General features: G+C 41.5%; 1 protein-coding gene across 1 annotated transcript in view; it reads right to left on the reverse strand.

Annotated features, from left to right (window-relative positions):
• ERICH6B (glutamate rich 6B) overlaps positions 1-17939 on the reverse strand; it is a 74458-nt gene that overhangs the window by 5465 nt on the left and 51054 nt on the right. The window contains exons 10-13 of the mRNA XM_032150821.1: positions 17604-17665; positions 14951-15105; positions 3441-3526; positions 3108-3260 (exon numbers count right to left, since the gene is read on the reverse strand). Coding sequence (XP_032006712.1) covers positions 3108-3260; positions 3441-3526; positions 14951-15105; positions 17604-17665 — 456 coding nt within the window. The remainder of the gene's footprint in view (positions 1-3107; positions 3261-3440; positions 3527-14950; positions 15106-17603; positions 17666-17939) is intronic.

Raw genomic sequence — 17939 nt, forward strand, 5'->3', positions numbered from 1 at the left:
GAACACAGAGGCCTCATCGGAATGAGAAGGTGGCTCAAAGGCCTGCTATGGGAAGCCTTGCTCACCTCCAGTGGGGAGGACTTCCAGTCACTCAATCCGAAATCCTCCTCTTGCTTCCCACTTTCCATTGAACAAAAGGCAAACTTCTAAGTTCCTTTGTCTTGGGACCCCAGCCTGTCCAACCTCATTCCTCCTTCTCTAAATAAGAGGCTATATACATACTGAAATTATAAAAATAACAAATGAACAAACAAAAACCTGGGCTCTGGAGCCAGACTCTCAGTTCAAGGTCCGACTGTGCCACTTGTAAACTGTGTGACCTTGGGCCAGTCACTTAACCTCTCTATGCCTCCATTTCTTCAACTGTAAAAAGCAGATAATAATAGTACTTTGTTCAGAGGGCTGTGTAAGGATTAAATGTCTATACACAGCAATAACTGAGAAAACATTAAAATTTCCTTGTTATCATTGCAAAGAGAAGAATCTTCTTACTTCACTCTGTGGGGAGCAGATCCTGCTAGCTTTTAACCTTTTAAATGGCTCCCATCAGAGTTCTCACACTGAGATGGGCAGGCTGGTGGGTTCCCGATTTTAAGGTGGTATGGAGGAAAATAATAAAAGCCCCTCACTCAAGCTCTAGCTTAGCTAGCTCTTAACCAATCAGTAACAAAAGACCCAAGAAGCTCCTATTTCAGGTGGCTACGGACTTCCCTGGAGCCCTGGATGTGCAGTTAGACTTAAACTAATGCTAAAAGCCACACCCAGGGGTGGAGATTTAAAGTGAGAATGTTACATAAGATGTATGAAGAAGCATGTTGAGCCACTGTGCAAGCACTAGAAAAACTGCTCCTATACATGCCCTGTCATAAACATAACCCTTTCCTATAGGAAGACCCTATAAAACCAACCCGCACATTGCACTCAGGGAGTGGCCCATTCTTTTCTTTTCTCAGTGCTGGTTCCCTTGTGCACAAGCTGAAATAAACTTTCCTTTGCTGCTGTGTTTGGTGGTCTCTCTTGATTTCTATCCTGGGAGATCCAAAGAACCTAGGATTCCAGTAGCAACACTAGGCCATCCCCCACTCCCTAGGGTTAGAGATCTGCTCCTGCCTGAGGGTGCCCAGCTCTGGGCTAAGTCTCCCTTAGGAAGATGGGATCTGGAACATCTAGAAATGGTCAGAATTGGGAAGTTCCTGCTCAGGGGGTGAAAATATCCTGAACTGTTGAATGAGTAGAACCCACCCATCAGGGACCCTGAGTCTGGGCAGGTCTCAACAGTGTGTAGGACCCTGAACCCAGGTAGGAAGCCTGGCCTAAGACCCCTTGGGCTGGGAGTCAAGGCGGTTGCTGGATTTTAGTTTCCACACACCTGGCAAAGGACAGCCATGCCTTCCATCTTCCCTGAGGAAATGGAAATCAAAAAATGACCTAAGAAGTATTCAGCTCTTGAAATAGCTTGGCTCTAAGTCCCTCCCAGTGCCCGAGGCGCCACGGAGAAGTCCTGTTGGTGCGGAGGAAATTCTAGCAGTTAGGGTCGGGCCCTGACCAAATGGCTTAGTATTCACAAATGACTCTGGGAGGCTTTTCCATAAAATCTTCTCCTAGTGTCAATGAGACTGCAGTTTTGCTGATGAATTCTCCAGAGACTAAGCCCTTCCTCTGCGGGTAACATTTTTCCTCTGGAGCAGCTGCCCCTGGGGGAAGGAGTCAGTCTGGGGGTAGGGCAGCCCATTCACGGAGAGAGGGAGAGAGGCTGGCCCTGTGGTTTGACTTTTGCAGGGATGAGGGGTGCCGTAAAGGGATACACACGGACCGTCTGTCTCTCATCCAGATGCTCAGGTGCAGAGGGGCTGGGACATGCTGATAGGACTGAGAGGGGGAGCTCTTCCCTCCCTGGCTTGCTTGATGATCTGTCACCAGATCCTCTCTGAGGTAATTAACTGAATTTCTTGCCCCACTCCTTTGTGCTTTCTGTACCCAAGACCTTGGTCCACTTCTTGGACAGCATTTTCTATACACAAGGCATTCAGGGGAGGGCAGATACCTCCAGAACAAAGAAGACAATCAGGAAATGGTGTCTAAAAAGACTCACGGCAGAGAAAATATTGTTAAAAACAAAAGTCTGCAGAATGAAAATCCTTTTTTGGAATTATGTTTGGCTTTGACCAGCAAGAAGAAAGTATAAAGTTGATCCAAGATAATCTAAGTCCCCTTGGCTGGGCGCGGTGGCTCACACCTGTAATCCCAGCCCTTTGGGAGGCAGAGGCGGGTGGATCACCTGAGGTCAGGAGTTTGAGATCAACCTGGCCAACATGGTGAAACACCATCTCTACTAAAAATACATAAATTAGCTGGGCTTGGCGGCGCATGCCTGTAATCTCAGCTACTCGAGAGGCTAAGGCAGGAGAATTGCTTGAACCGGGGAGGCAGAGGTTGCAATGAGCCGAGATCACACCATTGCACTCCAGCTTGGGCAGCAGAGCAGACTCCATTTCAAAAAAAAAAAAAAAAATATATATAAGTCCCCACACCATGACCACTTAGAAGAGGGAGGGAAGGAAAAAGTCCTGAAAAGAGAGTCCTTTACCTCAAAGAGATGGAGAAACATTTTGAAGTGACTGAGTGGTCTTGAATTGGTAAGATGGTTTTCCACCATTACCAGAAATGGGAACTTAAGAACTAAGTTCAGCTATAGTGAAATATTTAGAAGTCACCTTTTGGACCATGGACTCTGTATGCATGTGTCTCCAAACCCTCACCGAACCCTCCTCTCTGAGGCACCCAGAACAGGGAGGTACTGGGTCTTCCTAAGCAAATTATCACAAAGGTGACTCTTAAGAGGTGTTTAGGAGATGAAACCAATAGAATGTGGTGGTTGTGGAGACTTGACTGCTTTTTCACCCATGGAGGAGCAATGGTGCAGGAAGAGCATTGTGCCTCCTCTGCGGTCAGGGACCTCATGGACTGGTCCATCATAGTGCTAATTTTCCCATTTCCAACATGTGTAACTCTGAGACAGGGAGGAAGTTCATGCAGTCTGGGAGTCACGCTTTTTCCAGCTGCTTCTCCATGGGCAGGAGTGTTAGGGACTCATGACCCAAGCTTACCAGATGTCACTATTTTTATCATAGAAGGTAGCATTGCCTGAGTTGTTGATAAGGGCCCGGATCCACCCTTCTAGACTGTCTTCCAGAATGACGTATGTGAACTTTTTCATTTTCGCATATAAGATGAGCATAGCCAGGTTTCCTGATGGATAACTGGGAGAAGGTTAAGGCACAAGTAGTCAGTCCTTGGGGTCCCCTGGAAAAGGTAGGGCCCTGCAGATGATGCAGGCCTCAGTCAAATCCCACACCTCAGTCAAACCCCATACCCTGAATCATAGACATTTTAGGTGCCAATATATGTCAATATGAGCATCCCTGTGCTTCTGTGGATACTGTATCTGGCCTGTTCCATCAGGAAAGAGAATTTGATAGACATTCTTGTTGGGGTAGAGAATTAATTTTCCATCACCTTGATGCACCTGGGAAGAAAAGACGAGCCTATGAAAAGTGTGAAAAGTGCATGGGTACCAACTGTCCTACTGCAGAGCATGGTGTGAACCCCATCTGCTTGCTCTCCGATGCCACATGCTACCTCACCAACTTGCTGGGGAGCTGTGGGGCTTCAGTTTACTTGTCTATACGATGAGGAGGCTGAACGGGATCTGTGTGTGTGTGTAGATTTTAAACTGTCATTTCAATCACCCCAATGGTTATCGATTGCATTAGATTCCCAGGGATGCTTGAACAAAGTCTCACAAACTGGGCAGCTTAAAACTACAGAAATTTAATCTCACTGTTGTGGAGGCTGGAAGTCTGAAATCAAAGGGTCCCCAGGGTTGGTTCCTTCTAGAGGCTTTGAGGAGGAATCTCTTCCATGCTTTTCTCTTGGCTTTTGATGACAGACAGAGATCCTTGACATTCCTTGGCTTGTGACGCATCACTCCAAACTCTACCTCTATCTTCATGTAGTGCTGTCTGTATTTTCACATGGCCATCCTCTTAGGAGGACACTATATTGGATTAGGGGCACACCCTACTTCAAGATGACCTCATCTTAACTCATTACATCTGCAAAGACTATTTCCAGATAAGGTCACATTCTGAAGCACTGGGAGTTAGAACTCTGACATGTCTCTTTTGAGGGAACGCAATTCAACCTATAACACTGGTATACTCAAGTTTTTTATTTCTTCTTCAATCAGTTTTTGCAAACTGTTTTTCTAGAAAATTGTCCATTTTAGGTAAACATTCAAATTTATTGTTATAAAAATTTTAAGTTTATAGTGTTTTAAAGAAATCTCTGCTGTCTCTGTAGTTACGTCCCTGTTTTCATTCTCTTTATTATTTATACCTTCTGAATCAACCTTGTCAGAAAGTTTGCCTATTTTATTAATCTTTTCAAAGGACCAAGTTTCGGTTTGTTTATTCCATTATTTCTTTGTTTTCTAGTTTATCAATTTCTGCTCATATCATTATCATTTATATCCTCTACTTTCTGTGGGTTTTCTATGTTATTCTATTTTATTTTTCTAATTCCTGTAATTGAATACTAAACTCTTCTGTTCTTGTCTTTCTTCTTCTTCAAGATCTTCCTCCTACTCCTCCTTCACATCCTCCTCCTCCTTCTTTTTAAGAGAAAGCATTTAAGAGAAAGCATTTAAAAGGAAGCCCCCGGCACCCAGTATTCCCAGGCAGTCTTCCATCCAAGTAGTAACCAGGCTCAACTCTGCTTAACTTCTGAGATTAGACAAGATTGAAAGCATTCAGGGTGATATGGCTGTAGATTTTTAAAATATGTGTTCAAAGCTGTTATGGTTTGAATGTGTCCCCCCAAAAACATGTGTTGGAAATTGAATCCAATCCCCAATGCAATAGTGTTGGGAGATGGGGCCTAATGGGAGGTATTTAGGTCATGGGGGCTCTAACCTCATCAGTAGATTAATATCAATTATAAAAGGGCTTGAGGCTACGAGTTTGATCTCTTGCTGCCATTCTCTCTTGCCCTCATTTTGCCTTTCCACCATGGGATGATGAAACAAGAACCCCCTTGCCACAAGTGACCCCTCCAGCTTGGACTTTCCAGCCTTCAGAACCAATAAATTTCTGTTCATTGTAAACTACCCAGTCTGTGATTCCTTGTTACAGCAGCACAAAACAGACTCAGAAAAAAGCTGTAACATTCCCCTCAATTTACTGTTTAGCTGTTTCCCATGAGTGTGTTATTTACCTTTCATTTTACTCCATTCTAAATATTTTCAGATTTGACACACAAGTTATTTACAAGGGTGTTCTTAAATTTGCCAGTGTATAGAGGACTTTTGGTTATGTTATTACTATTCTTGATTAAAATGCACTGGGGCAAGAGAACATAGCCTATACAATATCCCTTCTTTAGTGTTTGCTGAGATTTGTTTTGTGACCTAGCATGTGATCAATTATAATAGATGTTTTGCCTGTGCTTGGAAAGGGTGTGTGTCCTCTAATTGTCTCCTGTCCCCATGTTGGTGGATTGTCAAGACCCTTTGTTCCCCTGCTTCCTCAGCACACACACCTGGCTCACATGCTCACTCTTCTGGTTTTGTAGTTTTCTCTTTTTTTCTGGTATTGGCTATTTCCTTTACTTTCTTACATTCTGTGTTCTGCATTGAAAAGGATGCTTCTTCTGTTTTATTTCAATTCCCAGGTGTTTGCAGCAGGAAGGCTTTGCAGACTGTCTAGTATCCCACATTAACCTAACTAGAAGTCAGATCAGTGATTTTCAAGCCATTTTTATTTTTAATTTTTTTCGAAGAAACAATAGTTTATTTTTCTAATCAAGTGACCCAGCTACTGAATCTTAAGGCCTCAACGAATGTTGCCTCTTATTGTCATTGAACAATAAGGCCTTCTGTTTTGATATTCCAGGGAAAGAGAGATTTTGTTTCTCTGGTAGTTTCCATTTGCCAGTCATGAGCGACGTTTTAACGTGGTGGCTACTGCTTTCAGGAGATTCTATCGGATGAGTCCTCATTTCTAGTGCAATAGCTATTGGACATTTTTTATTAAAAGTTCATCCATCAGGACTTCTCTATCGTGGTTGGCCATGGAGTCCTGTCTGGCTGCTGAATGATATTCCTGAAATCTCATGGATATTCTTTGCATTATTTAAAAATATTTCTGTAAGCAATGTTTTGAGCAGGTGGTCACTTCAGGTTTTAGTTCTCTTGTTGTGAAGTCTTTAACTCAGTTAAAAAAGCAGTTTTCTGGAAATTTCTTGTAGTTGGGAGACATTCCTTAAACTGTTTTGTCTGATCAGATTCTGGTATTTGTGCAGCCATATTCTTTTAGTATGTTTATTAGTCACCGTTTTTGACACATGAGTTTCCTTTCTGTTCTCGAAAAGCAGTTGTCCAATCTTTGCTTGAATGTCTCCAGTGAGGCCTGATTTCTTATTAAGTGCTGACTCTCCCTTCTGACACCAGTATGAAGCTGGGGACTGCATTGCCAGTTAAATTTAGGGGTGGAGGGTTGGGGTCATGGTGGGTGCTGTGGCCACTGGATGGGCTCAAATTATTATTGTAAAAAGCTGAAGAATTCTTTGTCCAAAGAAAGTTTTGGCAGAATGCAAAATTTAAGGTGATAAGAGACAGAGATGCAGTTCTGTTTGAGAGAAAGCTGTCTGTTGGTTTCCACCTAGACATCAGGTAGAAAGCACTCCTCAAAGTGACAATGATCATATAACCAACATACAGTGGCTGTTTCCTTATGACGAGCACTGCACTAAATACCTTAATTCCACAGTATACTGACCTTACAAAATATGCACTATCATTTATTCCTGTTTGAGAAAGGCTAAATGACTTACACAAAGTTACCTAGTGAGAAGAGGGCCAGGCTCCAGCAATCTGACCCCCAAGCTTCAGATTTATCCCTGATGCTGCCTCTAACCATTAAGCTCCCAGTCATCTGGGACATTTGGTCTACAAAGCACTGCTTTTTTCTTTAAACCTAAAAAAAAGCCCTTAAAAATTTTTTTCTTTCTTTAATTGACAATTAAAAATTGTATATATTTATGTTGTATAACATGATGCTTTGATATATGTATACATTGTGATTGGCTAAGTCAAGCTATTTAACATATCATTACCTCACATATGTTTTGTTATGGTGAGAAAACTTAAAATCTCTCTTAGCAGTTTTCAGGTATGCAATATATTGATATATATTATATATAATATCAATATATCATTATATATATCATATATAATATATATCAATATATAATATGTATAAAATATATAATAATATGTACAATATATAATATATAATCTATAGTATCATATTATATCAATATATAATATATTATATATAATTATATATATTATATGTATTTACTTTTATATATTATATATAATTATATATATAATATATATAATATATAAATATAGATAATGTAAGTATAATATAATATATAATCATATATAAATATATAATATATTGATTACATATACATATTATATATTGTATATGTAATCAATATATATTATATATTATATATGATCTATATATTATACATATTATTAACTTCAGTCCCCATGATGTACAATAGACCTCTTAAACTTATTCCTCCTGTCTAGTGGAAATTTTGTATCATCCTTTGACCAACACCTCCCCATTTCCCTACTCCTCAGCCCCGGGCCACTCTCTGTTTCTATGAGTTTGATGTTTTTAGGTTCCACACATAAGTGATGTCATAAAGTATTTGACTTTCTGTGCCTGGCTTATTTCGCTTAGCATAATCCTCTCCAGGTTCATCCATGTTTTCACAAATGACAGGATTTCCCTTTTTTAAGGCTGAATAGTATTCCATTGTGTACATAGACTACATTTTCCTTTTTCATCCATCCGTTGGTGGAGACTTGATTTAAAAAGTGCTTTGTATTATACCCACAGTTGGTTTGCCTGGTGACCTGTTGGAAATGTCCAGATAATTTTCATGGGTAGAGGGTATTTGTCACTTAGGTCTTATTTTCAAAAGCCACCAAAAGTCAGAATTTCTTGAGATGCTTTCTGTTCGTCGAATTCACTTGTCATGTAATGAAATTATTCCGATGATAAGAACCCCATGGACAAAGCAAAATCTCTTACACGGAGCTGGAATTGGCACATGTTCTCTCATTGGGAAATATATAACAAACAGCATGTCTAAGAGCCTGAAGCTCATCAGCATTTGCTTGGGGACAGAATAGGAGGCAAGAGCTTAAAGTGCAGAGTGAAGAGACTATGTCTCTGGCCTTTCCTGCAGTCCTGCAGGTGGGACCCTGAGCTGTGCCAGAGCTGTTCTGCGAGCCATGGCTGCTGTGAGGCCCTGGGTCCTGGCCTGGAGGGGTTGGATTTGGCCTGAACACCAGCACACACAGAAGGTTCTACTGCACTCAGCAAACAGCTTGGGATTTATTGCCTGTTTGTAAAACAAACAAACAAAACCAAATGTGCCACTCCCTGCCATACCACATGGGTGCTTGGTGCAGCCCAGCATGAATGGTAGGTGAGAAAGGATCCTCTGCTTAGAGATCTTGGTGAGAATCTTCCTCTTGGCTGCAGGGAGGACATTTTAGATGTTAGTGGGGAGGGGGTGCCATGGAGGGTAGACGGTGCCAGAGCTGGCGAAGATCTGAGGCAGGATAGGGCCTGGAGTGTGGAAGAACATGGAGTTATATAGCCTAATTGGAGCAATAAGCCAAGTAAGGTTTCTTTTTATCTATTAGAAGTGAGGCCAGGGATAGGAGAGAGCTGAAGACTTTATATGAGGGCTTCCAACACCCTTACCATTGTGTACTACAACCTGGAGAGCCCCCTTCTCCTGTCCATAGGAGTTCTGACTGGTCCCACAGACTTCCCTTCTCAATGCAGGCCCAAGAGTTGAAGGAATACTGAACTTCTCCTTCCTTGTCTGGAGGCCAGAAAGGTCCATACCTTGGTTAACCGTGTTGATTTCCTATGCTCTTCCACTTTTGCGGCAGTTGAGGCCACACTCACGATGTAAAGCTGTCCTATTGCTTTTCCTCTTAGTGCAAGCTGTTCCATTTCCCAGCTCTCTTGCAGCTAGCTGGGGTCATGGGGCCCATTCTGGTCAATGGAATTTAAGCCTGGACCCTGGCTTCACTTCTTGTCCATATAACTGGACACAGACAACTCCAAGATGGTAGAGACCTATGATGAAAAGACCCAGATCCCTGAGATGCACTTTGAAAGGGAGCCACTAAAAAGAAATACAAGCCTCAAAATAGACATGACATGAGAAAGAAATAGACATCTATTCATTAAGCCACTTGGCTTTGGGAAGCATTTGCTTCAGAAGCTGATGAGCATTGTCCAGACGAATACAGCTTTGTGTCCTTGAGGCAGTGGCTCTATTTGACTTGGGCACTCAAGCTAATTTCGTACTTCTTTCCCACTAGCCTATGGCTGTCCTTGAGGCAAAGGCCTCAGGGCCTTTGCACTTGTTGACTCTATCTAGAATGCCCTTTCCCCAGGAGTCTCCATGGCTCACGCCCTCATTTCATACATGCCTAGGCTCAAATGGTACTTGTCCCCTGGCCTTCCCTGATTACTCTATAGGCATGAGAGCATCTCCTCTCTCAGCCCAACTGGAGGGCCCCCTCTGCTGCTGTTTCCTCGTGGCTCCTAACAATAACCAACATAGCACCAAATAGTACTTCTGTGTATTGACTTTCTCCTCAACTGGAACATATAAGCTCCATGGGAGAGGGGGCTGTGTCTCATTTGCCTCTGTATCTCCATCACTTAGCAGAGTGCCTAGGGCACAGTATGTTCTAACATGTATTTACTGAAAACATGAAGACTATCACATCTTTTAAATTCCCACCTTAATGCCTCTTTTTTGAGCTTTAGACCTGATTATTAGCTCACTCTCAATTACTTTAATTTTTTTCCCCATAGGTTTTTGGGGAACAGATGGTATTTTGTTACACGAGTAAGCTCTTCAGTGGTGATTTGTGAGATTTGGATGTGCCCATCACACAAGCAGTAATCACTGAACCCGATTTGTAGTCTTTTATCCATCACCCCCTTCCCACCCTTTCCCCTCAAATCCCCAAATTCTATTATGTCATTCTTATGCCTTTGCATCCTCATAGTTTAGCTCCCACTTATGAGTGAGAACATAGGATGCTTGGTTTTCCATTCCTGAGTTACTTCACTTAGAATGATAGTCTCCAATCCCATCCAGGTTGCTGTGAATGCCATTAATTCCTTCCTTTTTATGGCTGAGTAGTATTCATCATATATACATATGTGTATGTGTATATATATATACACACACACACACACACATACACACATACCACAGTTTCTTTATCTGCTCGTTTGTTGAAGGGCATTTGGGTTGGTTCCACATTTTTGCAATTGTGAATTGTGCTGCTATAAACATGTGGGTACAAGTATATCTATTTTTTGTAATGACTTCTTTTCCTCTGGGTAGATACACAGTAGTGAGGTTGCTGGATCAAATGGTAGTTCTACTTTTAGTTCTTTAAGGAATCTCCACACTGTTTTCTATAGTGGTTGTACTAGTTTACATTCTCCCCAGCAGTGTAGATGTGTTCCCTGTTCACCGCATCCACACCAACATCTATTATTTTTTGACTTTTTGATTATGGCCCCATTCTTGCAGGAGTAAGGTGGTATGACATTGTGGTTTTGATTTGCATTTCCCAGATCATTAGTGATGTTGAGCATTTTTTTCCATGTTTTTTGGTCATTTGCATGTCTTTTGAGAATTGTCTATTCATGTCCTTGGCCCACTTTTTGATGAGATTGTTTTTTTCTTGCTAATTTGTTTGAGTTTGTTGTAGATTCTGGATATTAGTCCTTTGTCAGATGTATAGATTGTGAAGATTTTCTCCCACTCTGTGGGTTGTCTGTTTACTCTGCTGACTGTTCGTTTTGCTCTGTAAAAGCTCTTTAGTTTAATTAAGTCCCAGCTATTTATCTTTGTTTTTATTGCATTTGTTTTTAGGTTTTTGGTCATAAAATCCTTGCCTAAGCCAATGTCTAGAAAAGTTTTTCCAATGTTATCTTCTAGAATTTTTATAGTTTCAGGTCTTAGATTTAAGTCCTTGATCTATCTTGAGTTTATTTCTGTATAAGGTGAGAGATGAGGATCCAGTTTCATTCTCCTACATGTTGCTTGCCAATTATCCCAGCACCATTTGTTGAATAAGATGTCCTTTCTCCACTTTATGTTTTTGTTTGCTTTGTCAAAGATCAGTTGGCTATAGGTATTTGGGTTTATTTCTGGGTTCTCTATTCTGTTCCATTGGTCTATGTGCCTATTTTTATACCAGTACCATGCCGTTTTGGTGACTATGGCCTTGTAGTATAGTTTGAAATCAGGTAGTGTGATACCTCCAGATTTGTTCTTTTTGCTTAGTCTTGCTTTGGCTATGTGGGCTCTTTTTTCGTTACATGTGAATTTTAGGATTTTTTTTTTCTAGTTCTGTGATAAATGATGGTGGTATTTTGATGGGAATTGCATTGAATTTGTAGATTGCTTTTGGCACTATGGTCATTTTCACAATATTGATTCTGCCCATCCATGAGCATGGGATGTGTTTCCATTTGTGTTGTCTATCATTTCTTTCAGCAGTGTTTTGTAGTTTTCCTTGTAGAGCTCTTTTACCTCCTTGGTTAGGTATATTCCTATGTATTTTATTTTATTTTTTGCAGCTATTGTAAAAAGAGTTGAGATCTTGATTTGATTCTCAGCTTGGTCACTGTTGGTATAGAGGAGAGCTACTGATTTGTGTACATTAATTTTGTATCTGGAAACTTTGCTGGATTAATTTATCAGTTCTAGGAGCTTTCTGGAGGAGTCTTTAGGGTTTTCTAGGCATACAATCATATCATCAGCAAACAGTGACAGTTTGACTTCCTCTTCACCAATTTGGATGCCCTTTCTTTCTCTTGTCTGATTGCTTTGGCTAGGCCTTCCAGTACTATGTTGAGGAGAAGGGATGAGAGTGGGCATCCTTGTCTTGTTCCAGTTCTCAGAGGGAATGCTTTCAACTTTTCCCCATTCAGTATTATGTTGGCTGTGGATTTGTCATAGATGGCTTTTATTACATTGAGGTATGTCCCTGGTATGCTGATTTTGCTGAGAGTTTTAATTATAAAGGGATTCTGGATTTTGTTGAGTGCTTTTTCTGTGTCTATTGAGATGATCATGTGATTTTTGTTTTTAATTCGTTTATGTTATGAATCGCATTTATTGACTTGGATATGGTAAACCATTCCTGCATCCCTGGTATGAAACTTGATCATGGTGGATTATCTTTTTGATATGTTATTGGATTCAGTTAGTTAGTATTTTGTTAAGGATTTTTAAATCTATGTTCACCAGGGATATTGGTGTGTAGTTTTCTTTTTTTGGTATGTCCTTTCCTGGTTTTGGTATTAGGGTGACACTGGCTTCACAGAATGATTAAGGGAGGATTCACTCTTTCTCTCCCTGTGGAATAGTGTCAGTGGGATTGGTACCAATTCTTCTTTGAATGTCTGGTAGAATTTCTTTTGTGAGTAATTTTTAAAATTACCATTTCAATCTCACTGCTTGTTATTGGTCTGTTCAGGGTATCTAATTCTTCCTGATTTAAGCTAGGAGGATTGTACATTACCAGGAATTTGTCTGTCTCCTCTAGGTCTTCTAGTTTATGCATGTAAAAGTGTTCATAGTAGCCTTGAATGATCTTCTGTATTTCTGTGGCGTCAGTTGTAATATCTCCTGTTTTGTTTCTAATTGAATTTATTTGGATTTTCTCTCTTCTTTTCTTGGTTAATCTTGCTGAGGGTCTATCAATTTTACTTATCTTTTCAAAGAACCAACTTTTTGTTTCATTTTTCTTTTTTTTTTTGTTTCAATTTCACTTAGTTCTGCTCTGATCTTGGTTATTTCTTTTCTTCTGCTTGGTTTGAGTTTGGTTTGTTCTTGTTTCTCTAGTTCCTTGAAGTGTGACCTTAGATTGTCTATTTGTGCTCTTTCAGACTTTTGGATGTAGGCATTTACGGTTACTAACTTTCCTCTTAGCCGCCTTTGCTGTATCCCAGAGGTTTTGATAGATTGTGTCCCTATTGTCATTCAATTCTAAAAATTTTTAAATTTCCATCATGATTTCATTGTTGACCCAATAATCATTCAGGAGCAGGTTATTTAATCTCCATGCATTTGCATGGTTTTGAGTATTCCTTTTGGAGTTGATTTCCAGTTTTATTCCACTGTGGTCTGAGAGAGTGCTTATATAATTTCAGTTTTCTTAAATTTATTGGGACTTGTTTTGTGGCCTATCATATGGTCTATCTTGGAGAAAGTTCCATGCACTGATGAATAGAAAGTATATTCTGAAGTTGTTGGGTAGAATGTTCTGTAAATATCTGTTAAGTCCATTTCTTCCAAGATATAGTTTAAATCCATTGTTTCTTTGTTGACTTCTTGTCTTGATGACCTGTCTAGTGTTGTCAGTGGAGTATTGTGTTGGTGTCTATCTCATTTCTTAGGTCCAGTAGTAATTGTTTGATAAATTTGGGAGCTCCAATGTTAGGTGCATATATATTTAGGATTGTGATATTTTCCTGTTGGACTAGGCCTTTTATCATTATGTAATCTCCCTCTTTGTCTTTCTAAACTGCTATCGCTTTAAAGTTTGTTTTGTCTGACATAAGAATAGCTACTCCTGCTCACTTTTGGTGTCCATTTGCATGGAATGAATGACTCTAATATTTTGAGACTAGTTTTCACTCAGATCTTTGTATAATAGTATCAGTCTTTATAAATACTACCATGCGATAGATTTTGTATAGTCTTCATTTTTTAGAGCAGGTCATGGAAAAATTGAGTGGAAAGTACAGTTTCCCATATATGCACAGCCTCGCCAACCATCAACACCCCACCACCCGAGAGTGGTACGTTTGTTATAATTGGTGAACCTACACTGACACATCATTATCACCCACAGCCCAGAGTTTACATTAGGGTTCTCTCTTGATGTTGCACATTCTGTGGATTTGGACAAATGTACAATGACATGTATCCAACATTGTGGAATCATATGGAAGAGTTTAACTGCCCTAAAACTCCCATGTTTCACCTTTTCATCCTTTCTTGCCCCCATCCGCTAGCAACCACTGATCTTTTTACAGTCTTCATAGCTTTGTCTTTTCCAGAATGTCATATAGTAGGCATCATAACATGTAACCTTTTCAGATTGGTTTCTTTCACTTGGTAATATGTGTTTAAGTTTCCTCCATGACTTTTCGTGGCTTAATTGCTCATTTCTTTTTAATGCTGAATAATATTAATTGTATGAATGTACCACAGCGTATTTATCCATTCACTGTGTGATTGATTTTTGATATGGATTCTAATTTGTTAGGGGGATGGATCTATATATATCTTTTTCTTTTTAGAGGCGGGGTCTTACTATGTTGCCTAGGCTACTAGAGTACAGTGGCTATTTACAGGCATGATCATAGCACACCGCAGCCTCGAACTCCTGGGCTCAAGTGATCCTCCCTCCTCACCCTCCTAAGCAGCTGGGACTACAGATGCATGCCGCAGTGTCTGGCTGGGGCCTATATAATATACATTTCCTTTATTCCACTCTCAAACCCATCCAATTACCTAATAGAGACCCTGCAGGCAGAAGACTTTCAATAAATCCTAGTAAAAATCCTAGTCGGTCTGCCAACAACCCACACACTCAGGTGTACCTCTGATATCTTGGATGCATTTTTGTGTTTACATTGTGTGTTGTTCCTTACAGCTCTCTGGTGGTGTATGCACACCTCACCGGAGCCAAAAAAATCCTGTGCAAAGTAAAGAAACAGCAATGTACTGCCCCTCTTACCACTGTCTTCTGTATCCATTCCTTATCTCGTTCTAATTTCTTCCTATGACGAACAGCATGTTGAGGCTTTTGGATTTCTTCTGTCTCAGGCTTCTCAGGTGTTGGTTCAGTCATTAAATGAAATGTGAAAGTGGTCATCTCTGTTAACTTTTGAGCTGCCATTCAATTCAGTGATTGCATTGAATAAGATTTTGGTGGGAAAGAGAAAGGAAACTTAGGTCTGTCTCTCTCAAGGTGCCAAAGGGAGTTTGAGGGTTTGGGAGATCTGCCATTTTTCCCCAGTAAGGAAGGCTGTTGGGTAGTGGGAAAATTAAGGCCTTTGAAGAGAGAAATGTTGGAGCTGACATTCCAGCTCACTCTGTTTGGTCACACATTCACTCAACATGTACTTATCAAGTGCCTAGTGTGTGTCAGCCCAGTGCTGGATGCCTGATATGACAGTGATGGTCAACCTGTACAGATGTGGGGGTATGAGTGGGTGACGCAGTGATAATGTGAACTACAACATAATGAGAGGAGCACTTACCCAGCGAATGGTGTGGCTGCTAATTGAAAAAACAGGTGAAAGCCAGGGAGTCATCAAAAAAAGGTAAAATGGAAGTGTATATCAACATGTCATTTCAAAGGTAAGACAAGGTACAGGTCTGATGATTGGGCTCTGTGATCATTTTTGCTCAAATCACACCAATGATTGATTGACTGATTGACTGAGAGAGAATCTCGCTCTGTCGCCCAGGCTGGAGTGCAGTGGCATGACCTTGGCTCACTGCAACCTCTGCCTCCTGGGTTCATGCAATTCTTGTGCCTCAGCTGGGATTACAGGCGTGTGCCACCACACCTGGCTAATGTAGAGACGAGGTTTTGCCATGTTGGCCAGGCTGGTCTCAAACTCCTGGCCTGAAAGGATTATCCCGTCTCAGCTGCCCAAAGTGTTGGGATTATGGGCATGAGGCACCACACCTGGCTGAGTTTTGTTTTTTAAAGCATTCAACTTAGTTTTCATTTCATAGCAACAAGTTTCTTTTTATATTCATTTTGTCCATTTTTATGACAATTGAATTTTGGAACTAAACTAGTAAGGACAACTGAAAAACAAGCCTGGTGCCTTTTGATAAGTGCTTAACACAACAGTGGGAGCTGAGTGGCTGGAGCCGTGGTGAGGGGCTTCTAGCTGTGGTATCAGCCAACATGCTCTTTGTGGGAGTGAGGAGCCCCAGCTCACTACTTAAGGGGGAGGTCAGTTAGGAGAGTGCCGTGTGTCCCATCATTGAGGTCAATACAGGCTTCCATGAGAGCTCATGGGAGGGAACTTAACTGGGCTTTGAAGCTGAGAAGATTTCCACCTCCAGTGGAAGGTAAATCTGTAGTAGGCAATGGAGGAGTCCCAGCATAAGCACTGTGTGGTTGGAGGCTGGAGTGGGGATGGGTTAGTGGTGACACAGGATTCAGGAGAGGCAGGCAGGGTCTGAAGCCCCTATTCCTTAAGAGTTAGGTCAGGGGCATGAATTGGTACTGAGGGTAAGAGTACTGTATTGAGAGGCAATCAGGCTGAGACAAGGCTCAGCAAGAAAAAGTACCATGATTGATTAGCTATGTCTCCCATGAATATTGCTGTCATTTTCGTGTTAATTGGGTCCAGTCACCTGGAAGATATTCCATGTTGTAGTTTTGAGTTTTCGAATGAAGATAGCTTAGTCCCTTCACTGAAGCCTTCCATGATTAGATCCATGAAGCTGGTAACTTCCATGATTTGCAAATCTTTTTTTGTTTTTTTTTTTTTTTTGAGACGGAGTCTCGCTCTGTCGCCCAGGCTGGAGTGCAGTGGCGCGATCTCGGCTCACTGCAAGCTTCGCCTCCCGGGTTCACGCCATTCTCCTGCCTCAGCCTCTCCGAGTAGCTGGGACTACAGGCGCCTGCCACCATGCCTGGCTAATTTTTTGTATTTTTTAGTAGAGACGGGGTTTCACCGTGGTCTCGATCTCCTGACCTCGTGATCTGCCAAAGTGCTGGGATTACAAGCGTGAGCCACCGCGCCCAGCCGATTTGCAAATCTTAATAGCTGGACACCAAATGCCTTTAGTCTCTTGGTAAAGGAGCTATTTGTTTTCCAATTTTTGCATTAATATTCCTTTCCTGGAGTAGTCCACTCCCCTAAATCTGTGTTAGATTCCTTACCGTGTGGTCCCACAGTGTCCCCTTCCTACCATAGGGCCTAACCATTCTATATGGTAATTCCCTACTTTCTTGTCTATCCTTCCAAGAATAGACCAATAAAGCCTGAGAAGCTCACTCTTTCTGGAGCATTCTCTTTCAAAGGAGCTCTGATCTGAGAACCGGAAAACGCAGCTGCCCTGGAGAGCATCCCTATTGGGAAGCAAGACAGTCCACACCACTGAAATGCCAAGGTGACTCGCTCTGTGTTCGGATCCCCCACCTGCCCCTGCCACCAAGAGAGAAACTCACTGGGGCCCTAGACAGTGTCTGTCATGCTCGGTATTTCATCCCTGGCAGCCAGGACCACATTAGCCCTGTAGGCACTGAAGTGAGTGAATGAGCCCTTCCATCTTCTTTACCGTACATGCAGAAGGGGAGAGACGGTGGGATGCGGACAAGAGAGCCAGCACCTGGTGGAAAATGGTGGAGTGGTGCCTACCTTCACGTCTCCTCTTAATCCATAAGATTGTTTCCTTGAACTTTTCATAATTTTTCTTCAACCTAAAAGTAAAGTGGATCATCTTTAAAAGCCAAGACTAAGTTCACACGTACATGCCATCACACACAGTGCAGACAGTACTGGAGCCTACAGAGTCTTTTTCGCAGGTGGAATGGGGCCAATGGCTTTGCTTTTTAGGCCAGTTTCCTTTGAGTCAATGCCCAGGAGTAAAGGGCTGGTGCCTGATATCCACTTAGTGCTTCCCTCATGGTCTGACCCACAACCAGGGCATATGGCTGAACCCTAAACCCTTCTAAATGAATTCAGTGAGGGTAA

Source organism: Hylobates moloch, unplaced genomic scaffold (assembly GCF_009828535.3).
Source record: "Hylobates moloch isolate HMO894 unplaced genomic scaffold, HMol_V3 SCAFFOLD_4, whole genome shotgun sequence".
NCBI lineage: Eukaryota > Metazoa > Chordata > Mammalia > Primates > Hylobatidae > Hylobates > Hylobates moloch.